This window comes from Antedon bifida, chromosome 3 (assembly GCF_963402885.1).
Source record: "Antedon bifida chromosome 3, ecAntBifi1.1, whole genome shotgun sequence".
Taxonomy (NCBI): domain Eukaryota; kingdom Metazoa; phylum Echinodermata; class Crinoidea; order Comatulida; family Antedonidae; genus Antedon; species Antedon bifida.
The window spans coordinates 35231122-35255851 of record NC_136228.1 but is presented as its reverse complement, the minus strand read 5'-3'; the positions used below and the strand labels follow the sequence as shown (position 1 = coordinate 35255851).

Sequence of the window (24730 nt, the reverse complement as noted above, 5' to 3'; positions counted from 1 at the left end):
GTTAGCTCTATTCAAATGATTTCGTTTGGATACAGATTTTAATTTTCTCATCATCTTTTTATCCGCCGGAGAATCATATTGTTCATAATTTGTCTTTTTTGTCTCAATAAGCTGAAAGGTATGTTTATTATATGCTTCTGCATAATATATTACGTAATGGTATAATTTGTAATATATAAGAAACATTATAAATTCCTATAATATTAACTGCTCAGTCAGGTTAAAATAAGCAAAATGTGCATGATTACACGGTAACGGGACGATTCGGCCCTGAGACGATTCGATGATTACACCACCACCAGGCAGCTAGCCTAGGCCAGGCATGCAGCAGCAAAAAGTAGGCTTAGATAGCCTAGGTACTAGGTCAAATAATAAGGATGGCAAGGCGCGCCTGAGTGAGGAGCTAGGCCTAGGCCTACACAATCAAAAATGTTTCCTCCTTTCTTTATTTTGTACTTTTTAAAAAACAAACAGGCCTAGGAGGGCCTAGAGTTTTAGCCTAGCTAGGCCTAATTATTATTATTAATAAAATAATAATAATATTATTAAACAGTTTTTCTTTATATTTTTCCTTTTTTTTTAAACATAAAATAGCCCATCCTAGCTCTTATTAGAGGCCTGCCATCTACACTACAGTATTTGCCTCTGATTCGAGAAGTCTTGTAAACTAAAGTGTGCTATATGTCGCAAGACGTTCAGCATCCAAGAGGATGATGTCTGATGATGTTTATCAATCAATAATTAATGTTTTTTTCTTAAATAAATAACATGAATTGTCCATGATTGTGCATTGATTAATTTTTTTTTCTTCACAAGTTCAAGCTCACAAGTAAAATATACATCATGTCTGGTGGACTTCTGTGTAATCCTCTGCATTATGTAGAAGTGATGAAACACAAATATCCTGAGAAGTTGACCGAGTGGTGTTGTACTGAGTTGTCAAACTTGCTAGATTTCAATGGTCCAGAGGGCTTAGGACAGATATTAGCTGGAAAGGTTGATGTGCGACAAGGAAAGACTATTGTAAAGAAATTTCAAAAGACTAAAAAAAAGGGTATAGTTATTAAATTAACAAAAAGTTTTTATAAACACAAACCACCCTACTTATTCATTTACCAACCCATCAACTGTCTACAAGTGATTGTGTGTGTTTTTCAAATAAATACAAATGTTATATACATTTCAAGCCAATACTCCTAATAATATACTATACTATTAATGGTACACATTAACTGAAAGTTAAGTTTAAAACATTGTCTTATTACAGCGACTAGTACAGGCATATTTGGTGCACCCTTAACAGAGGAAGGCTACTGTCATGCTAGGATGTTGATTGAGTTTCTAAAGCAATGTAAGTCTGTGCTTATAATAATTGAATACTAATTTGTCTAGTTAAACATTCTATATATTGTCCTTCGAACTTAGTTTAATTATTTTTACTGATGATTGCGTCAGATCATTGTAACAAAATGACTATCTTTTAATAACCATTTTGATTGTCAAATGTTGCAACTAGAGACTGGAGGTTTCATGTTTCAGCATCCATGATTTTTCAGATTAAAATGTAGTACTGTTGAGGCTGTATTCATGACAAGTGGTTCAACTTTTCAATGTTTTTATTTATTGTGCCCCACAGACGTAACAAAAGAAGGTATATTTCGTGTTCCTGGCAATTCTGAGCGGCAACGCTTACTGAAAGAGAAGATTAACTCTGGTGTGGCGATTGATTTGGACAGCGACAGATTTACTCCACATGATGTCGCTTGTGTACTCAAGTCATATCTTGGAGATTTGCCAGAACCTTTGCTAACTGACAGACATTATACAGCTCATGTGCAAGCTGCAGGTTAGATTTTTTTTATTAAAATTAAAATTTTTGTTTAAATACTTTAACTTATCAGTAATTCTGTTTTGTAAAAAAGATGGTTGTTTGATGGCTAGTTACAACTACAGTTTCTAATAGTTAGTTTGTATGACAAATTTCAAGTCATAGTTTAAATAAATATTAAGTTCCTCCATTGAAAAAGAATTAATGAATACGGCATCTACTACTATTAAAATAATATATGGGGTTGGGTCAACCGGCTCAGCTACAGTGATTAAGTTCACTTAGGTTGACCCTGGTCTCCCCAATTTCGGTTGTTTTTTTTGTATGTTTGTATATATTGAAATAAATAATGAAATAAAATATGTTCTATCAGAATTAACATACAATATGCACAAGCGGTTCAAGAGTAGTGACCCTGCTATGAGAGTGAAGCTATATGAGAAACGCAATAAAGAACACGTAATGGCCATCACCAACCTGATGCTTATGTTACCAGTCAACAACTATAAGCTATTGAAAGACCTACTGGATCTACTTCATAGTGTCACAGAGCAACAGGAGTTTAGCAAGATGACAGCGTTCAACTTAGGGGTTATGTTTGCTCCTCATATCCTTTGGCCTAGATATGCAAGTTTATTTTTGTTTGTTATTACCTAAGACATTAAAATTCGTTTTAAGTGGTTAATTTTTTCACAGATTAACACAAGTTTAGCACAAAAAAATATGGTAGTGATATGACATCATCGTGTCTATATATGGGCACATCACATTTTTTGTTGTCACATAAAGTTTGATAGTGTAGATAGAGCTTTAAAGACAGTTAATATTCACATTGGCAATTTCTTTTTCAGTTTACAACAGAAGATGTTCGAGACCAGGACTTTGTAAATATGTTGAATTGTGCTGTAGAATTTATGATCAAACATTGTAATGAGATTTTTCAGGTAAGTTATCCCTTGTAAGAAATATAGAATGATAACCAGTAAAAAATCATGATAAAAAGATTCTTAGACATTTAGTTTCAGAAACCAGTAATAACATTCATTTTTTTCTTTAAAAAGAAAAAATATATACAGTGAAGCAAGAAAATATGACATTATTCAAGGAATGAAATACTGACTATTGTGTCTTGTGACTCCTTTGATAATTGTTTGGATTCTCTGGTGGTCCCAATATTCCCATTGTATTTATCATTTTATTATTACTAATTATGATCATGTGTGGTCCCATGGAGAATTTGTAGGAACAAATTAAGAGAGAGGGATTAAGTATACTTCAAGTCCAGATTTAACCTAAATTTAAGGGGTAGGATTATACTCAAGCATGGGATTATATATATTATATATATATATTAATATTTTATGTAATTGTGTTACAAACAAATATAAAAGTTTCAGCTTAGTTCTACAGGTATTTTGGAAAAAGATGCACAATATTCTCTCCTTTGCACATCATTTAGTTTGCAAATTCTGCTCACCATTTTATACATACTGTGTACTTTAGGAAGCACCAGAACAACAGATGTACCCTCATCTTTACTCACCATATCTGGTCATATCTCCTGGCCCAGACTTAGTGGTAATGCCTATGGTGGCAGATAATGTAGGGTGGTTGGTGGATTTAGGTTGATAATTAGAAATAGTATCTAGTGCAATTAAAAATAGAAAACCAGTTATATCTTATGGATATTTCCACTTGGTGGTTGAATGACATTTTAAACATTACAATTTTTTGTGTAAACTTTCACTGCACGATGATATAGTTGATAAGGTAAGTTTGTTATGGTACTAGTACTGGGAACTTATGGTAATTACTGATACTAAGTTACTAACTGAGAAGAGAAATGTAAAACTCATATTTCATATCATAGCACATCTTTTAGAAAGGTTGGAATTGATTTCAAATGTTTATTTCTTTGTATTTGTATGTGTACTTTATTTAAATGCTTTCTGGATTCTAAGAAACTTTATTTTCCTTTCGGTTGGTTGGATTTGGTTTAAAGTGGTTATTTGTATATCACCATTTCTGAATGTAAGTTTATTTTTAAAATATGATTTCTGATATTATTTTGCTCTGTAGGTTCCTACTCATATCAAATTACGTTGTGAGCGGTATGTAAAAAGTGGTGGGAAAGAGTCTGCTATCCAAGACTGCTCAGAAGACAAAGTGTGGAACACAGAGGTACTGTCATTGCCCAGGCAATGCCCTACTTTAAAATTGAGAATGTAAACAATTACTAAACTTTAAAGAGTTGATGCTGTTAATTTGATAAAATTTATTTACATTTGTTAAACCTTTGAAGACGCGAGGTATTTTTAAAAGGTTTCGAAAAATGCAAAATACATTTTTTTTTTATGACTTTCTGTAATTGTTGGTTTTATTTTTATGTGAAATGTTTTGGCTAATGCTTAAAAAGTGCAATTCAGTGACCAAAAAGTCAACCCGTACATATACGGGCCTCGCTACCTGGGACAGTAAATTACCGTGTATGGGATACGGGCAACGTTTATTTTATAATATTTCCCCAAGTACATTACTTTAAAAGATTTAGAGCATGTATAATAGTAATGTTAAAATAAAATATTTGTTTCTTAGATGAGAAGTGATGAAATGGATGGTAAGCTGGCAATCAGTGGGCCACAGTTAGCTACTGTACAAGTGAAGAATGAACTAAATAACACTGGTGATGCATTATCACAACTCTACAATGAAGTTCAATCAATGCCCCCTAGTGCCAAAAAAAGAAAACTAATGAAACAGGTTAGTGACCTTTGATAAGAATAGTCAATATTCTCCTGATTACAATAGTAAATCGATGTGGTCGTCCTTGTCGTGACCACCATCTGAACATTATTACCCCAGTTATTTTTGCATCAAACGCGTATTGAAACATACTCCCATAATGCAGCTAGTAATCCGCACAAAGTTGTGTCTTGATCTAACCGGGTACCCATTTATACACCTGGGTGGAGAGAGGCAAATATAAGTAAAGTATCTTGCCTAAGGATACAAGCAATGCGAGGAGATTTGGATTCGAACCACAATCTCACGATCAGCAGTCCAACGTCCAACACACTGCACCACACACCGTCATATTTTGTTTGTTTGTTAGTTTATGAAGAATAGCCACATGCCTGGAACACCAACTAGAATACAAACAGATGCTGATGTGTATGCAAGGGAGAGACAACGTAAACACGGAAGAAGCCGATCATTGGGAGAAATTATTGTTGTAAGTAAATGAAAAATATATTAAAGGAATCACAGCTTATCCTGTAGTGTAGTTGATTCTTGTTTTATATTTGTGTTAAAGTAATATGTAATAATTTTGTAGAATAAATTGATTATCTCCATGAAGGGGTTTGGTTGGCCCTAGTATAAACTTTATATTCATGTGGGTGGATGGAATTTGATGTCCACTATCAAAAGAACCCAAATCAGAAGCTTACTGACTAGGAACTGTCATAAACTATTTGTACTCGGATGTTATATTATTCCTTAATTTTTAAATAAACAATATTTTCTAGAAAAATATGGAAAATCGTTTCTCAAGTAAAAAGAAAAGAGCAGCACCTCCACCACCAGAGAATCATGAAGAGGTAAATCTTTCACAATTGCTACCTTGTCATAATAACTATATATTTGATTATTATTCTTGTGGAACATTCATTGATTCCAATTTTCATCACAAGCAAATGTGCAAAATTGGACCAATATTGCCAATTTTATGCTACCTATATTGGTTATTTGTCTACAGGCACGAAAACATGTCCAAGCAGAGCGTAAAGTCATGAACGAACTAAAATCGCAACTCTTCAATCTAACTCCAGAAAGCTCAGCACAGACACGCACAATAAAAATTACTCGTACAATATACCATGATACTTCAGAAGAAAAAAGAGTGAGATAATCTTTTGTTATGTAATTCATCATGTGTAATAATTATTATATGATAGAGTACTAACAATCTAGTGTAGAACACGGAGGGAAGTTTGTAATAGCAATGATGCATATCCCACATGGGGTATTTAATTATATATAATTGAAGATGATGACGGCAAATAAATTTGTTTTGTCAGAAACGAAAATTAAATCAATTTCTGTTCCTAGATAACAAGAAGCTCATCCAGCCCACAATCTCTTCAACATCTACAGTCACAGAACAAGAAAAACGCCAATGACTCGCCCCGTACGAGACGATACAAAGCCATTCAAGCACGAAAAGAAGCAAGAACAAAGCCTCAGCCTGCTCCAAGAATGATGCCACTAAAGCGCGGCAGCAGCTCGTCATCCGTCAATCGCCCGGTACCTGCACCTCGTACATCGGTCAACAGCCCAATGAAAAGGAAGAATAGTGATCGAAGAGTAGCAAACACTAATGGAAGTGGCGAACGACAAAGGTTATACAGTACTAGAAAAATGGTATGTACCTATCACATCTTGTTTATATATTAAATACAGTTGTGGAAACTTAGCATAGAAATAGACTGAAGAGTATTTTGTTTAATATATATATTTATTAACATGCTATGAAATGCTTGGAGTCTGTTTAAAATTTACAATTTTCTACTTTTACACTTAATACAAACAAATAATTGTTTATTTAATATTTATACAGAATACAAACAATAAAAGAGTTGCTGGTATTTGAACATACAGAAGAATGTGTTGGACTTTTGCTGCAATTATTCAGACACTACACTGCTGAAGTCAACCAGTTTTTTTTTAAAAAGAAGATAAATGGTGTACTCACTTCTTACTATATCTGTATACAGACCTACAACTTGAGGATATATCAAAGAAAATGAGTGTTATTACATGTTTAGGGTTACAGAAAGCAATACAACAATTAATTAGTAGTTGCTGCTATTCCCATCATGCTTAGACCTAAAAGTTATAACGTCGCATCAGAATAAAAAGAAAAGTATATCCAGTCAGTATTTGGTTGTGCTAAAAATTCAAAAGAAGACCAATAAATAACAGTGTTTTAGATTGCTAAATAAAAGCGGCATGATTTTAAACATTAAAAATTATCCAAATGGTAAGAAGTTTTATTTTATTGTCTGCATTCCAATATCAGTTATAAACTTAAGATGTTATAACAGTTGAAATTTATTGTAGCATATTGACTGTTTCCTTATTGATTTAAAATACAGTTCTCAGGACAATAATGATAGTTGAAACTGACTGACCTTAAACTGTTAAATTTTAAACTTTCAATACATTACTGTAAATAATTACAATTTTATCAATTGGTATTTGCTTATTAAAGTGCATTGAGATTGAAATACCACTGAGGTGTCATTCAGTAGGCCTATATTGATTTTACAAAATGTATTTTTAGTAGGAATATGATTTTTTTGATTGAATATTTATATTGTGTGTCAATGCTTTTTAGAGCTTTATTAAATGGGTTTTTAAATATGTACTTTTTATTATAATTTTATGTAAAAATATGAAATCTGTTTTTGTGTATGTAAATGTTTATTCTATTAATTTTATTATACTTTAAAAAATCAAATATTTTAAAAATTGTTTTATTAATCTTTAAATTATTTTGTTAATTTGTTCAGACTGTATTATGTGCACAGTTTTGTATATATTTTTTAAAGATTAGGATTTTATTTACTCATTTTTATAATAGGTAGTGGGTTTTGATATTGTAAAAAAGGGCAAAAATATAGTGGGCAAGGAATTAGAATGCTAGTAAATGTAAGTAGGTTTAGGACAATGTTTTGTTACATTCTTATGTTGTAAATATTATGTAAATAAATACATTTATAACATCTACCAATTAATTTATTTTGTTCAAATAATGTTTGTGTTTTTTTAAATTAATTATAAAATTGATTTTATGCACTTTTTGCGTTTCATACTATTTTGGTTTTGAGTTCGAGTCAGTGATGCATGAAGTGTTTGAATTTGAATGTTGATACTGTAAACACATGTTGTGTTCTGTTATGAAAAAAGGTTTTTAAAAGAGCGGAGATGGATGTTTTAATCAATTATTAGTAGAGTATTGTGTTTGTGTATGTATAATTAGGAAAACGATGCAATATTAACATTACTTTCCCAGTATTAACTCCCTGCGTTTAGTAGTGGGCTAGGCCTATAAAATTATCGGTAGATAGGCTACACAGCCCAAACCGTCCACGCAGCAAGTCACAAAAAATGGCCGCATCCGGATATGATGGTTGGTTCGTACCAGCCACATGATGTTGGACAATATTTCTAGGCCAGGCACACGCTAGTACTGTAGTACAGTAGTAGAGGGATTCTGCACAGTTTAATTCTAAATAATGGTTGTTTAGCCTATATAAGGTTAATTTGTTAAAATGTAATATTAAATATTGATATATTATTATATTATATGATATATTGATATAATTGAAATAAATAAAACAATCCGAATAAATTGTACTGAAGGATCAACCATGGATTAAATCCATGTCTAAACTTAGGAATTGAAATTAGGCCAAACAAAATTAAATGCCAAATATGAAAACATTTGACTATTTAAATGTAGACTTAAAGCACTAACTGTTGGCGAAAATGTGCTGGAGATGATTAATTGTTATTATTAACATTAATAACCAAACATCTTTTAAATTACTAAAAAGGTGTGGCAAAGCTAATGAATTAACGATGCCGCAGTACTTTCGTAAGTTGGAGGAGAAGAACCTCTCTGCAGAGGTAGTCCAGATGAAATGGTCTCCCAAAATGGATCTTGTAGCACTTGCTAATATACAAGGAGAGGTAAGAAATTACACAAAATGCATAATAACACATCTCTCATCATGTGAATATATGTTATGGTCCATCGCAACTTTGGCTTTTAATTTGTTGTCATAGGTAGTTCTTCATCGACTTCAATGGCAAAGGGTGTGGTCACTGCCGGTACCTGCAGAAGATACCAGTAAAAATGTAACAGCATTGGCCTGGAGACCAGATGGTAAAGGTCAGTCACTTTTTCTAAAAGCTTAAATTGTGCTATCTTCTAAATAACACAAAGTACTCAAAATACTGTACATTTTAAACAATTACAGTAGCAATGTATTTGAACTAGAGACTTAACAAGACTTGCCAACCTCTCCGCGTTCTGTTTCACACATTAAAAGCTGGTTTCGTTAATTCTTCTGTATGATTTTCCATTATTTAACAAAACAGCGCCAACTATTTGAATTATAATCTCAAGATAACATAACACCTTACTACAGTATATGGATTTATTTTTATTCAATGTTTCAGGAAAAAATATAGTGAAATGAAAAAGTACAGTAACATTAAACTTTACATTAATAATGTGATAAAATGTATCTTCTATTTCTAACACAGTACTGGCTGTAAGCTACTCAAGTGGCAAGGTCCTTCTATGTGATGTTGAAAATGCTGCCATCCTACACAAGATGGAGCTAGGTGTAGCTGTGGACTGTATGGAGTGGATAAATACAGATGAAAAGACAAGCACTAAAGATCAAACTGACAGTTGTCAAGAGACTTCACAAAAAGACATCTTTCAAGATAACTCTTATACATATTTACCAAAACTTGCACCTCTTCCTAAAAGGTAGGAGTACTACCAGAACTTATTATTAAACATCAATCAAGTAGTAGTGTATATTGATGTGTGTTACCTAAATTTATTTCTTTTAATAAATATAATCTTGTTTACAGTTACACCACAACCAGTAGAGGTACAGGAAACGATGTGCATGACATCAAAAGGTTACAAGGTCAAGAAAGGTCAGTTGTTTTCTAAAATTTAAGTGAAATTTTAAAAGAAGTGACCTGGTGGTAAAAGTTTGTAAACAAACACTTATTTTACATTGTTGTAGATTGAATGTACTGGTTATAGGAATGTCAGGTGGACGTGTCCAGTTGTATGCATTTGGCATTGCGCCAGTTGGTCAGCTTGATATGAAGGACTGGGACAATACACAGGTAAGATAACTTAAAGTTCATAACCTTACCTTTTCAGAGAACATTGTGACATACACACAAAACTGATTCTGTCTCTCTGTACCTCACTTTTCTATGCTAGCTTTTGTTTTTCACATAAACTCAGTTCATGATGAAACTGTTCTGTTTTAGATCCCTAAGGTGATGAAGTCAGTAATGTTGTCATCAGATCTTCATACATTATGGATGTTGATGGAACAGGAGAGTGATGATGATACAGCTTGCAATGGTGTCCTAATATCCGTGAGTTACGTGTCAAAGTTCACAATAATTATTTGCATATTTAGTTTATATCATTGATGTATTGCCTGAAAGCTCTGGTTCCTCAAACACAATATTATATATGAACAATCGCTTTATTATTATATATATATCTTTAATTTTCTTTCCTTTTCCTTAGTGCAATTCAACACTTTTATCATCGCGACGCACTGAAATTGCTCAGTTGTCTGCCAGGTATGGCAAGATCTCTTCTCTTATGGAGGTAACATCTCTTTTGTATCAGTTTTATTGAAATGTGAAATACTATAGGATTCTGATTTTAAAGAACTTTTAATAAGATAAATGTGATGTTTATTTTATAGTATTTGAACCAGACGGTAAAATCAATGTCGGAAGCATGGGAGGATATATTGCTGGAAATGGAGTCTAAGTTGAATAAATATGCTGAAGTATGTACCTAAAGTAACTTAAAACAAATAAATAAATGTATTGTATGCTATTGTCTCTGGCACAAGTTCATACTTAAAGGTTACTTAGCTTGTGCCAGATAAAAATATCATTTAATAACGTTTTATTCTAGACAAAGCCTACACCAGGCACTGTGTGTGATGATTTTCTTCAGCTGTTGATGTGGGGGAAATCCTGCCAAGAACTGCAAGCATTCCTACTTCATGAACTGACAGAGAAGGGCTTGAAAAAGTTAGGTCACTCAGTTGAAAATTCATATTGTAACATACAGAAACTCATCTTAAAACACTTGCAAAGGTAAGAAGTCAAACTTCTTCAATTTGTATGCTAAAGCCCCAGCCAAATAAGAAAGTAACAATCCTGCCCCCTCTCGCTTAAGCTTGCGGTACTGTCGGAGTATCAATACAATTAGCTACGGTATCTATTTTAATGTTATAAGGTCACACATTGTATATTTAATCGAGTTTTCCTTTCTTTATAAGTGTTGGTCAGATGCTGTTGTTCCACTTGACCGAGTTGAAGGGAATGTCCCTTTGGTATGATAAATATGGCGTATTGGGTTTATCACCGGTTTCAGTTCAAGGTAAATAGTATATATTATGTATATTTAAAAGTGCAGTAGAACAATCATAAAACAGCACTATAATTTTGATCACAGTATTGTTGATATAAAGTTTGCGGTAGAAGACAATCGAAGTATATTGATCGAAGCGTCAAGAAATTCAACAGTTATATTATATACATGTGGTGTACCGCAAACTTTATATCAACAAATTGATTTTGCCATGCATTATGTCAAACAATGTATTGTTACTATTTATAAATCAGTTTCTTAAACCTGTATTTGTTTCTTTTTTCAGATGCTATTATTTCTCTAGGTTCTTTCATGCTTAAAGCAAATGAACTGCTCCAGTGAGTATTAAATGCAAAATATAAAGTTATCTAGCCAATACAAGTGTGAACTGTAGTACATTGTCAAAGGTTTTATTCAATACACAATATTATTTTTTGTTGAACTTAATAGAGTTATAGATTCCAGTTTGACCAGTTTTAAGGCTTTCTTTCGTTGGCTTTATGTAATCATGATGAGATTAGCAAATGAATCCGTCCCATCAGCTATCAGTAAGGTAAGTAAATTACATTATAATAATATATTAAGCCAGTGTAACAATTGATTTCAACATCAAAATATAAGGATACTAAATATATGTATTAAAATTATATTAAACAAGACATGTGTTTTTTTTTTGTGTTTATGTTTATTGTCACACGTCATTATTCTCTTTCAGATGAATCAGAAAAATGTGAACTTTGTTGCAGACTTTTTAACTGAAAACTTTACAGACGTAAGTGATTTTAAGTATATGTGCTTATTGTGTACATTTTATTCATTGTAGTTTATTAGTAATGTTTTACTATGTGGTATTTTCTTTAATAATGTAGAATCCAGAGAAAGAAGGGAAAACATCAGGTTTTACGCTTGAACGGGTCGGCCAGTACCTTAAAAAAGAAGACTTGCAGTTAGTAAACGACATCTCCAATAATGACTGGTATTCGTTTGTTCAGAGCACTCCAATTATGAAAGAGAGCCCTCTATTGTATCCACATCAGCCAACGAAATCACTCATTCAGCTTCATGAGCAGCTACAGACTGCCATGAACACTGCCCTCAATAGACCATCAGTTAGTAAATACCTTTTAATTCAGCTTTTGACTAAATTTATTTCTGTTAAATATACTGAGATAAGTTTGCATCTTCTTCTTATATTTCAGTGACAATGTAATTTTTAAACAATATATAATGTAATTTTAATTAATGTGCGTTTGATTATTTACTCATTGACAACCTGTTTTTTTTAGACAATCATTGGCCAACACTTACAGTGCAATAAATCATTCAAACTATACAACAGTTTAAAGAAAGAAGAAACAAAGACATCAAGGCCAGTTTCACGGTAAGTAGTTTGTGACATGCAACTAGCTGGAGTTACTTTTTGGCCAGTGTAGAGCACAAGGTGAAGCAAACCAAAATCTACACATATTAATTTAACAGACGCGATGGTAAATATCTATATATTATCAAATGTGTAGGACCTTCAGTAGCAGTGGTAGTGCTCTTCTGAACTCTACACTATCATTTAAAAATGCCTTTCAATATCTTAAAGCTTGGTTCCCACTAGGACGAAACACGTTGACCAATCACACACAAGCGAAAAAAATTGGATAATCCATTGTGATTGGTTAAATTGCGTTACGTCCGAGTGGGAATAAAGCTTTTAGATGAAATGTATTTAAGTAAGCCATTGCTCCATGATCTTGCACAGTTTGCAGTTTACATTTCAACCTGTGTAAAACTTAATTGTTATATTGTTAAATAACTAATAAGGTTATTAGTAAATAAGTGAACATTTTGATACAGATACTGTGTTGATTCAAACCAAATGTACATAGTAATGCTATCGCAAGTCCCATCAGATTGCCTTTACATAATCAGACAATCTCAAGACAAAAGGTATGCTTTGATAATTATTTACCTATTATAGTATTTGTAAATGGAATTTTGAAAATATTTGTCTTGATGAATTTTGTTAAACTTTTACAGTACCTTAAAATTAGGGTACATTATACCTTAAATAAAATCAGATCATTTATTTTATCAGTGTCAGGAATTTTTCTAATGACAACTCCACTCCGATTGACTTATAATAAGACTTTGTTTATGTAGAGCATCTTGTGTATGTTTGTCTTGTGAACAGGATTGCCATTAAGAAGGATAGTGCATGAATTCGCTTATGGTTATCCTTGGCAATTTGCCTAAATATAAAAATCTGATACGATTTAACTTTTGACGATCTGTGGAATCCAACTTGTGTAACTAAATGTCTTTGTAATAATAGTACAGTAGTAAATGCATGTGTCATTCTCATTTGTTTGTAGTTCTTCTGATATTGAATTCCTTAAGCTGTGCGTTGGAACTCTAGCCGAGTCATCTTTAAACACCAGTACCACATCAGCAGCAATATGCAATCAACACCACATCGTTGATGTCAGCTGCTACGATGATACCACATTGTCATTACTACTTCAAGAGATTAACAGTAATCAGGAGGCTTTATCTGTACTTTGTCAGCTCAATTTAGGAGCATTAATTGACGCTGAACAATTTGTTAAGATGAGTTCAGAAGATGCTAATAATATGCTGCAGAAAGATGTGTATGTTGTTTCTGTTGTAAAAAATATACTATACTATTTATAACATATCAAGTGTATCTTGATTGATTTTGTATCGCATAATAGAGAACGACCAAAATCCAACTTGTGCGCCTAATTTTTTCAAGGTCTCATCTTCAACATTTGATTGATTTGATTTGATTGATAAACAGCATATTAATTTAATGAAAGTTTTCTTTTGAACAGTTTTACAAACCAATGTTTTTGTTCGTTTAATGGAGAGAAAATGTTTATGAGTTGAAGCCTGACTGTCCTATAGATAGATAGAACATTCATTATTTATATGTAAATGGCTCTTGCAATGTGCTTCTTAACAATCTGATATTGGGTTTACTATGTTTCAGGGTATCTATTGATGCTGGGGTTTATATCACACAGTCAAGGAGATTGGAAAACATGAAAGCTGGAAGATTCGCCGTCAGTGGGTCAAGAAAGGTCTCTTGTGTGGTATGTATACTCTAGGATGGGATTTCTTAATGTAGCAAGTGACTTTAAAAGCAAATTTTAAAATGTTGATGCAGAATAATAATTGTCGAAATGGTGACTTTTCCTTTCATTTGTTTACTCCTAGTGTCGGCCTGGTATGTATATGTTTTATATGTACTGTAGTGTACAGATAGCAAATTTCTGATTTTATTTTTTTTTTATATTGGACAAATAAATGCAGCACATTCATTCATTTTTTAATGTAATGCTAATAAATAAATAATTTTTTTATTCAGGTTTTCTCAAATTTCCGACGAGTTAGAATCTTTGATATGGAGACGGAGGAAGACAATGAAGAGGAAAGCTGTGATGCTAGTGCACTGGAAACAACGAGAGAGATTGAAGAGGAAGAAAATAAAGAAAACATATCGGGCTGACACTTAATTTACACCTGTCAGTGTCATACTAATATAATCCACCCTTGCTCCTAATATTATATATGTATGTGTTTGAGATGAATCCATTATTAACATGAGAACCTTTTCTTTGTGTTTGATGTATGAAATCAAAATGTATTTATAATAAAACTTCATTGATAGCTGTTTACAAAAGGTGTACAGATTTCCATTTAATGTGTTACATTCCAACAAAAATTAATTCTTGTTTCATTTTATTCATTCTACTCTTTTAATCATTATTAGTTTGTCGTACATTTGGGTCTAGATAACAAATCATCAACCGTTAAACATTAACGTTTCATTCTACTAATGTTAACCATTTTTGACAATGTAATTTCCATAAACAGAATCCCCATCATTCCATAGCTGTCAGCTTATCTTGTTATTGTTGACAGAAAAGCTGTAGTAAAGTGTTATCAACTCTTCCTAGTACAAAACAAAACACATTTTGCGTTACTTTTACGTCTGCGAGTGTATTGTCAGTGATGCTAGTAATACTTGTACATTAAAGTAACTTACCTTTTCAATATTCATTTCATGTATAATACTCAACAACGTTGTATGTTCTTCAATAATTTCGTCATCTTCACTGCACACAATATCCACCTGTATTTAAAATATGTTGACACTTAGTATCTGTGAACAGCTAATGTATGTATGTGTGTAGGTCAGTATACACATAAGTAGAGATGGACACTGGTATGCCGAAAGAACATTCGTATCTTGGTTGTTTTTTTTTTTTAATTTATCACAAATATCATTTAGTCAAAATTCATCTGTACGATAGATAAAACTAAGCCAGGACCTTGGTTGGTCATAACATCAATAAAGGGCTTATCTCGTCGTCGTAGAAGTGCATGGAGTGATGATGCAACAATTATTAGGAAACCAAACTTACTATAATATCATCACTTAATGAAAGCTTTTTTGTTAAAAATCGCTGTAAATGCTTGATGGTGGCACGACCTGGAACGCGTACAAATTTCTTAGAAAGCGGTTGAATGGGCCTGCATTCAACAGATGCTCCTGAGAATTCCAACATCAGTGAAACTAACTCATCTACTGGACTAGCAGACCTAGTTGAAGCATGTTTATCAGGAGATCCTATTTATTCAAAGAAGGATATTGTTTGGTAAGTGTACATCTATTCACAATCTAGTAAAATTACAAGCCAATAGTTCTCATACCAGACTCTCCAATTTTTACGATAATCAATATATTTTGAATCATTCTCTTGCCTCTCTAATGACACTGATATAACATACTAATTTAGCTGTTGGTTATAATAATAATCATTTACTGTACCTTCATTACTTTCAGGCATAGGTAGGTTGCGAGACTTGTAAAAGGCCACAGCTTTTAAATGTTCCTCTAAAATTGTAATAAATCAATACAAATATTAAATAAATGCGCAAAAATATTGGAATAAAATAATTGTCCAAATTGTATTGTATATTTATTTTTTATGTAACATTATTTTACCAATTGACTGAATTCAACTTGTGCTGACTGAATTCAACTTGTGCTGCTTTAACTAATAAATAACAATAAAATTACCTTTTGGAATTTGTGGCAATATTTTATAAATGATATCTTGTTTGGTTCTATCAAACCTGAAATATAATTAGTTACTAAAGTTTACAAAATGTTCTGATTTATAAATAAAGTCGCATTCATATTAGGGTGTAATGTCCAAGCTATTTGACCGCTCCATTATTCCAAAATAGCCATTTGACTGTTTAAACTTACCTAATGTTACTCAATGGATTTGTTTCATGGATCAAAATATCACATAATGTCCAAGCTATTTGACCGCTCCATTATTCCAAAATGGCCATTTGACTGTTTAAACTTACCTAATGTTACTCAATGGATTTGTTTCATGGATCAAAATATCACATAATGTCCAAGCTATTTGACCGCTCCATTATTCCAAAATGGCCATCTGACTGTTTAAACTTACCTAATGTTACTCAATGGATTTGTTTCATGGATCAAAATATCACATACTGGACAAGTAAAATGTCGTTGGATATGAAACACAATGCAACTTTTACAAACTGAAAGATAAATAGCCGTTACACAGTGAATACAATATGATATAAAAATGTACTGTAATAATGGCATAAGATAAAATAAACATAACATTTAAATCTCTATTATATAACATGGTAGCTGATTGAATATGTTTCTAAATCTATTGTTATAACATAAATAAATATTCTACCGGATATAGTTAACAATAGGTGTGAACATCAAAGAGCCAGCTAAACGTACCTACCCATCCTATTGAGGGAGGGGTTTGGAAGTGGCTAGTTCTGCCCTACCAAACCCATCCCATTGAGGGAGGGGTTTGGAAGTGGCTAGTTCTGCCCTACCTCCTTTAATGTTTTGTATTGGATACAAATTCTCACATTTCAATGTACCCATAAATTGTAGACTTCACTTACAAGTGTGAAGACATTCTGTAACAGTGCTAGCATCAACAAGGTAACCACCACACAAGAAACAGGTTATATACTGGTTAATTGATGTCAACTTAACAAGAATTGGCTGAAAACAAACAAACTAATTAAAAAACGCAAATTTCTTTCTTATTGGTTTATTTTTCACATATTAATAATAACAATACATATAAATAAATTTTATTTATTGCGTCAATTAAAAACATAATAATACAATACAAAAAAACAAACCCATGACGGTGACAGGATTAAACAAAAGCAAACTTAATTGGGACTTACTTCTAGATCTACATTTATTTTTCGAAATTTGAGTAGTGGTTTTAGATTTAAGGCTTTCTTCAATTTGAGTGCCTTATTCTGTTGGTAGTTGTGTGCACGATTGATTGCTGATCTTGCTGTTTTATGAACATTTATCAATCTGTAAAATAATAGAAGTCTCAGTATTAGTTACTGTATATAGCGCAATTTCTATGATAAGCTCATAAATCAGCGGCGCTTCACATACTGTCACAACATTGGTTGAAAGAAAAAGTCTTTATAATTTGTTTTTTAAAGTGGTTATAGTATAAGCTTTTACTTGGCAAATTGTTCAAGATTCATCAAATTAATTTTAAATAAAGTAGTGGTGTGTTCAAACTGTTTGGGTTGTCATCTTTTGAGATTGATTATATTAAACTACCTTTTATTTTGACTAGATGGCTGCTTCTTAGAGAAGAAAGGTTGTGATGGTTGTTCACTGGACGAAGTCCATGGGAATATAGAGGGAGTTGCATGTGGCCGGAGATAAGCTTTTCCTGAGGATGTTCGCCAAAATGAATCGTTGGTGAAGTGGTTTGAACATATAACGGTATAGTCTGCATTATAATACTATAAAAAAGGAAAAAAATATGTATTTAATATAATCATCTATTAAAAAAATGATATTTTACAATTTATACAACAATACAACTATAACATTCAACAAAAAAATTACAAGAACCAGCCCAGAACTCTCTCTTGTAAATGAATACCTTCAATCACATCAGTGTGCTTATTAATATTATTATGGATACCTGGTGAAACCCCAGTTGAGACATTCTTATGTTACGAATAGACTTCAGCAGCATGCGTTGCGTTTATGTCCGCTTCATAACACGGTCGACCAGGCCTGAACGGTTGTTCCGTTTCGCACCGGTCATTTTTTATTCTAAATTTGATAACTAAAGACAGGTGCGAAAAGGAACTAGCGCCCAAGTCTGGTCGACCGTGTCATGAAGTGGACATAAACGCAACCCATGCGACATAGGTACTGTAGATAGGCCTAGCTAGCCCTAGAGGCTTTCACGTTTCATTATACTAAAAGATTATTATATAAAATACCAGCGAATCAATTTTAGAAAGTGCAAGCCACTTTCTAAGGACGTTTTCGTCTCTAGGAAATCGGTGCAATGATATGTCTTTATTGCTTCTTTTTGATTTTTTGCAACCATGAATTCCACACACTCGCCATCCCATGTTGTTGTCTTGTTGTGTTTGTATAGCACCGGCCGTTAGGAGGCGCTATCAACTTTTTGATATGGATGGTTGGTTTTCAAGTTATATAAATAAATCATCATCATGTCGTCGCCGAGTGTTAAAAAACCGGGCGAAAATAATGAATTTCGATACCTTGATCAGCAACCACAGATGCCACCAGAGTTGTTTGATTGGGAACCAGTTCAACCCGAAGGTTTTAAAGAAAAATTTGTTAAAAAAGTTAAAGAAAACCCATTTGTACCCATCGGTAAGTTCTAGGCCCATGGGCCATATGATGAATAGTTACAGCAGCAGGTACCAGAGCAAATTGACTGTGCCGGGGTGGTGAAGTGCGTCTTTGAGTTACCGTCAGACAAGCCGAGGGCTAGGCCTAGATACAACATTCTTAGTTATTTGGCATTGTCATATTATTATTATAGGCCTTCTAGATATTTTGTTTTAGCTATATGACCATTTCCTTGCGCATTTTCAAATTGTTCAATTGCACATAAATATGTTATTAAGATTAAATACAAATAATGATATTAATTATTAATTATATTTAATCAAATGATAGGCCATTATTAGATTGTATTCTCACTATACACTGACTTCTCTGTACCATTTGAATTCCTTTATAGGGTGCGGTGCTACTATTATTGCCCTTACCCTTGGATTAGTGCAGTTCAGAAAAGGTCAAACAAGGAACTCGCAACTAATGATGCGATTCCGTGTAGGTGCACAAGCATTTACAATTGGAGCTGTATTAGTTGGTGTTGCACTTCAAGCTTCTAAGGGAGTCAAGAGGACTTAAAGGTCTGCTGCATGTTGGGAATGCTTTGATTGTCAACTTTATGATTGAACTCATGGAAGAAACTTGAAAATAATTTACCTGGTACATTGCCATCACATCAGAATGAAAAGCAGATTATACAGATATTCTGCTACAATCTATGGATATTCATTTTTTCCCAATAATATTGGAATTTGACAAAGAAGAACAGTTTTTTAATAAGTACAAGTGTTGTTAATAGAATGTCAATCAGTGGTGATGAACTTGAGCCAAGCAAGGTTTTCTCTTCTGCCATGCATGCAAATATAGGTTTATAGGCTTCTACTATAATACTTCCGTTTGACTTTAATAAGCAGAATACAGTATTATTAGTGAGTCAATTTATTGTGAGATGTTAGTGTATAATAGATGGTACTGTATAAACGAATTATCTTTTAGCAGAATTTTATTTACAAAATTTAAAGTTTGTGATGTTAGGTAATACAGTATTAATAAAGACTGATATATTGGTATAAGTGTCATGTTGTTTTTAATATTTATTATACACTACTTTTGGATGTCATAACTACATCAATCACTACACACAATCGAATGCTGTACCAACAAATAATTTAATACAGTAACAAAACTTTATGATGAATGACTTATTACAGATATTAAATACATATTATTATAAATAGTATTTTTGATAAGAAAAGAGGGATATTGTATTTACACTAAATTTTACCAACACTGCTGAATTCAAGAAAGTTACTTGATTCAAGGAACACAAATGCCTTTTTAAAACATAGTAAGAAAGTACAGCGCATTATAGTTTAACTCTTTAGTTTTGTGCAACACAACAAAAATTGAATTTCTACAAATCTTGATATTTAACTGCAATATAGTTTTAGCAGAAAACATTTACACATGGTACAAATAAAATCGTGACATTAAACTTTTTGTTTTGTTGGGCAGTATATTACATAAAACATGATTTCAATGTATGATGGAAAAACCAATAATTAAAGTTTTAACTTATGAATACATATGGCACAAATGCAATCTATTTGCATTAATAAGAGCTAATTGTAAACCAAATTGTAGACAGATAATATTTGTTACGTTTTAATTTTGTGCAGTACATGTTTGGTATCAGTATGGCAACACTGTTCACCAATGAATACAGTAGAACCCCTAAAGGGGACACATTTGGTACCCAACAAAGTGCCCTCTGGATATAGGAGGTAGTTGGCTGTATGTTAAAGCATATAATTCTACTCATTCGTTTCAAAAGTGTCCTCTTAATAAGAGGGATGCCCTGAATAAAGGTGTCCCAAAGGAGGGGTTCTACTGTAATAATGTATTGATTTGCTGTTTTTTTAGGCTTAACATGAATGCGTTTCCAGAATACATCAATTACATACATCTATATTTTTCATTCACATAGTTGGTAGAGTTTCCATTAATTCTTTTACTCTACTCACTCCCTTTATTTCACCACCAACTGGAACTTGTGTCTCTATCAGATAAATTGCTCGATTTTCTGGTCCCACTTCAAGTTTAGTCTGAAGGTCGTTTACTGATAACGCACCTTCTTTGTCCTAAAAAGATAATTTTGTAAAGGTTTCAAATTTGAATTTAAATTCAGTGGTTTTTAACTGTGTAATCTAAGTATGAGAATGCAACACATTTATAGCTTGATATACTGTACCTGTTTGTTAGCTACTAATATCAATGGTACATTCTTTAGTCTGTTATCAGCTACTAATTTGTCCAACTCTGTTTTTGCTTCACCTAACCTATTTTTGTCAGAAGCATCAACAACAAATACAAGCACTTGCGTTCCCTCAATAAAGTTTGACCAGTATGATCGTACATTCTCAGTCCCTCCAACTGCAAAACAACAAAAAATTATATAATACATAAATATTCCAGTTTAAACTTAGACAAATATAAGAGACATATTTCAATAACTAAGTACAAGTAACATTTCATTTTTATCTTCAAACTGACATTTTAACACTATACAGTAATTCAATGGATATATGTGGAACCACAAACCTTCCCAGATATTAAGTGTGTTTGTGTCAGTCTGAACGCACATTACATTGAAGCCTTCCGTTGGTTTGGTATCATCTGGAGGTTGTAAGCTGTTCAGACAACCCAATAATGTGCTTTTCCCTGCTCCATCTAAACCAAGCACAAGTATCCTTTTTTCGCCTTCTTCTACACCTCCCTGCAAAGAAAAAGACATTTGAATCACATAGCGATATACTCCTATATCACTTGGAGCAAGAGCATTCATTATTCATTTTATGCTGTATGTTTATATAATCAGAACAGGGTCCAGGCAAATGTAATTACTGTACTCCCTCCGGATTCCCACAGAAAGAGAACGGCAAAATGCCACTGAACACGTTCTCAAATTTAGCGGTGAACTTATTAGTCGACTTGGCGCATGGGCATATCATCAAAATGACAGCATTAAGCGGATCAGGTGCCGTTTTCGGCCACCTCGACTTGTATGGACTATACCATTATAAAAAGATGGGAAAATAGGGGTGTCCTATTTATTAATTGAGTGTGCTAATGTGTTAAAATACTGCTGCTTTTGTTCTTTTGTTTAGTGCATTATGTTTCAGCAACAAGGGAAAACAACTACGCCCTGCTTGCTGTAGAATTAATTTCAGTTTTCAAGTTAATACAGTATATTATGGCTCTTTATTTCTATATAATTTGTAGGTATCCTTTTCTAAAATGGATATTAGGTGGACTCCCTAAGGTGGATATTGAATAATGTTTACGGATTTATAGATACAGAAAGTATATAAAGAAATTAGTTTTTATTCCAGTTACAAATAAAAAATATAATTTATCTAACGATAAGACAGTAGTACATATTTAACAAAGATGACAGTAGTACATTTAATAAGATCTATCACATACTGATTATTAGGTAATCAGTAAAACAAATAAACATTATAATTTTGTCAATGAATCTGTACCATTTTGTTCCCAGAAAACAGAGCGTTTGAAATTGCGTGTTTTTAGGTTTGGTTTTTCTAAAACGTTTTAAACACGTTTTTAAACATCTTCTGTTTAGAAATACATGTTCTAATTGAACGACTTTTGCATCAAAACGTTATAATAACGAATGCAAAACGGAGCTGACAATGTCGCCATGAAGAGAATGATTGGTGTCTAGAATGGAATACATGGGCAAGCCGTTTGCTGTATAAACGAGTCAAGCATTTGCATAGACAAACCAATTACTTTCCCCGCTCTACCCAGCACCTTCTCAATTCGGTCTTTATCCCCCTTACAATCCCTTACTGATATTCCCAGCCCAACATACAATCCCCAAATAGAACATCACTGATTAGTAAAACATAAACATTCTATAATACAAATATCCTGCTTTACCCCAAAGAACCGAGTTTCCTCAAGCAGTACAGCCTTGTATTTAACTCCTTAACTATGATCAACATGTCCACCCATTTAAGCTTTAGTCAAAAACACTCCCAGATACTTATCAATCTCTACTTCCTTTCCTTTAATTAATGTATACTGTCAGACCAATTTTGTTTTCGAAAATCAATCCTTATTTCTTTCGTTTTATTATTCAAGAAAATTGTTGCCATAATCGTTTCATTTATTTACATTTAACATTAAATGTATCAGGTAATCAGTAAAACAAATAAACATATAATTATGTCAATGAATCTGTTACCAGTTTGTTTCTGCATGGAGGAATTTCTCCATGGTTTCTGTATCTACAGTTCGTTTTACATTTAGCATTAAATGTAGATGTATCAGGTGATCAGTATTAAAACAAACAAAAAACATATAATTATATGTCAATGAATCTTCAATTATACTCGTCTACCGATTCCAGGTTCTTGGGTTCAAATCCATGTTGTTGGGATTTATCCCTTGCAAATAAAAAATATGATTTATCTACCGATAGGATTGGGCCGATTAGAATACATTTGCCAACATTCTTTTACATACTTCACAACATTATAGAGTGTTGGTAATTTATCCGATTGTAATGTAGTATTTAGGATATTTTAATATCGATTGTACTGTAGTATTTAAGATTTTTTAATTCCGATTGTGATATTTAGTTTAGTTGTTTTGTACAGTAGTTTAACATGTAATTCCGATTGTATTGTAGTATTTAGGATCGATGTTTTAATTCCGATTGTACTGTAGTTGTTTTTAATATGTTTTGATTCCGATTGTACTGTAGTATTAAAGATTTTCTAATTTCGAATCCTATTGTACTAAAATTTAATGTGTTTAAATCCAGATAGGCATAACATAGTGTTTAATATGTTTTAATTTTGATTATACTGTAGTGTTTCGTTTAGTTTTTATATATAGTAAGTAAGATACCTACTTATATAGTTAATATTGTTACAAAATTCTGGCATTCCGTAACACAGTACCTAATAATAACATGCCTTATAAAAAGTACATGCTTGCTAGTTTTTGATGTTCTGTATGGTAGGTTACATAACAGAACAATTGTATTGTCTTCCCATTCAATAGACACCCTTCTCTACATAAAACATAATACACCACACCCCTATCATAATAATGGTATAGTCCATACAAGTCGAGGTGGCCGAAAACGGCACCTGATCCCATTAAGCTATCATTCGACGATATACAATAGTGTGGACGTGCAAATTGAGCAGTCCCTAATGTACGTCCTCAGATCCTGTCGATGACAGACAGCAGAGGCTAGATAGTGGAGCTCTAGCCCGGGTGTTTTGTTGGGCTTAATAAAAAGTATACTTCATCATTGTTGATTGATTCCATATCAATTCCTCCTGATGACAGGTTTCTGCGTCTTTGAATTTCAAACACTCTATATGTTGCTCCAGCTACTAAAGCTCCTGTGCCTAAAATTACAGCGGTTTTACGAAAGAAACTTAGATCTCGAAACCAAGAACTGAAAGCCATTTTATTTATGTTTATCAATATTGGAATACTCCCCTCTATGGATGATGATGATATAATTGATCGATAGAGGGGGTATAGCGTGTTTTTTTCCCATTTCATTATTATAATGTATGTGATGTCTAAAAACATTGATTGATTCATGGAGGTATCTATTTTATACCTCCATGATTGATTGAATGCAATTAAGTTTCATAATTTTTAATTCAAATCAAGAGCTGTGATAGACACACCCTGTCTGATTTTACAGATATTTTGTCCATCCCCTCAAAAAAACATGAAAAATGAAGAATTATAAAATCAGACTTTGAATGATCCATTTTTGTATTAGTTTTAATAAGTATCACTTAACTTTCCATAGAAAAGTTATTTCACTTATAAAAAGACACAATTAATGGTTAGATTTAAGCAAAAAAACATTGTCCAATTTTTGAAT

General features: G+C 32.6%; 5 protein-coding genes across 5 annotated transcripts; 3 read left to right on the top strand and 2 right to left on the bottom strand.

The window, feature by feature from the left end:
- The first annotated feature begins 36 nt into the window (after positions 1-36).
- Positions 37-7687, top strand: LOC144837214 (rho GTPase-activating protein 19-like). Its single transcript, XM_078692231.1, has 13 exons — positions 37-118; positions 817-1054; positions 1268-1351; positions 1637-1846; positions 2202-2455; positions 2680-2772; positions 3908-4009; positions 4424-4588; positions 4941-5060; positions 5356-5427; positions 5586-5729; positions 5939-6250; positions 6447-7687. The coding sequence occupies exons 2-13, from the start codon at positions 844-846 to the stop codon at positions 6477-6479; spliced, it is 1800 nt and encodes a 599-aa protein (XP_078548357.1). The 5' UTR covers positions 37-118; positions 817-843; the 3' UTR covers positions 6480-7687.
- Positions 7688-8448: 761 nt separating this feature from the next.
- LOC144838477 (anaphase-promoting complex subunit 4-like) lies at positions 8449-14664 on the top strand. The gene is made up of 19 exons (XM_078693866.1): positions 8449-8584; positions 8681-8786; positions 9164-9395; positions 9503-9571; positions 9664-9769; positions 9920-10030; positions 10188-10271; positions 10372-10458; positions 10590-10774; positions 10960-11060; positions 11338-11389; positions 11502-11604; positions 11767-11823; positions 11921-12160; positions 12338-12432; positions 12897-12989; positions 13415-13690; positions 14053-14155; positions 14431-14664. Exons 1-19 carry the CDS (start codon positions 8474-8476, stop codon positions 14569-14571), a joined length of 2352 nt encoding a protein of 783 aa, XP_078549992.1. The 5' UTR covers positions 8449-8473; the 3' UTR covers positions 14572-14664.
- A 72-nt stretch (positions 14665-14736) lies between these two features.
- Positions 14737-18556, bottom strand: LOC144838478 (polycomb group RING finger protein 3-like). Its single transcript, XM_078693868.1, has 10 exons — positions 18417-18556; positions 17737-17924; positions 17337-17475; positions 17043-17145; positions 16556-16652; positions 16150-16205; positions 15898-15963; positions 15491-15696; positions 15112-15198; positions 14737-15018 (listed from the first exon to the last, which is right to left on the bottom strand). The coding sequence occupies exons 1-10, from the start codon at positions 18549-18551 to the stop codon at positions 14962-14964; spliced, it is 1134 nt and encodes a 377-aa protein (XP_078549994.1). The 5' UTR covers positions 18552-18556; the 3' UTR covers positions 14737-14961.
- Positions 18557-18615: 59 nt separating this feature from the next.
- LOC144838481 (HIG1 domain family member 2A, mitochondrial-like) lies at positions 18616-19868 on the top strand. The gene is made up of 2 exons (XM_078693872.1): positions 18616-18819; positions 19193-19868. The coding sequence occupies exons 1-2, from the start codon at positions 18654-18656 to the stop codon at positions 19363-19365; spliced, it is 339 nt and encodes a 112-aa protein (XP_078549998.1). The 5' UTR covers positions 18616-18653; the 3' UTR covers positions 19366-19868.
- Positions 19869-19936: 68 nt separating this feature from the next.
- LOC144838479 (uncharacterized) lies at positions 19937-24317 on the bottom strand. Its single transcript, XM_078693869.1, has 4 exons — positions 24130-24317; positions 21388-21562; positions 21038-21219; positions 19937-20927 (listed from the first exon to the last, which is right to left on the bottom strand). Exons 1-4 carry the CDS (start codon positions 24295-24297, stop codon positions 20766-20768), a joined length of 687 nt encoding a protein of 228 aa, XP_078549995.1. The 5' UTR covers positions 24298-24317; the 3' UTR covers positions 19937-20765.
- Positions 24318-24730: the final 413 nt, after the last annotated feature.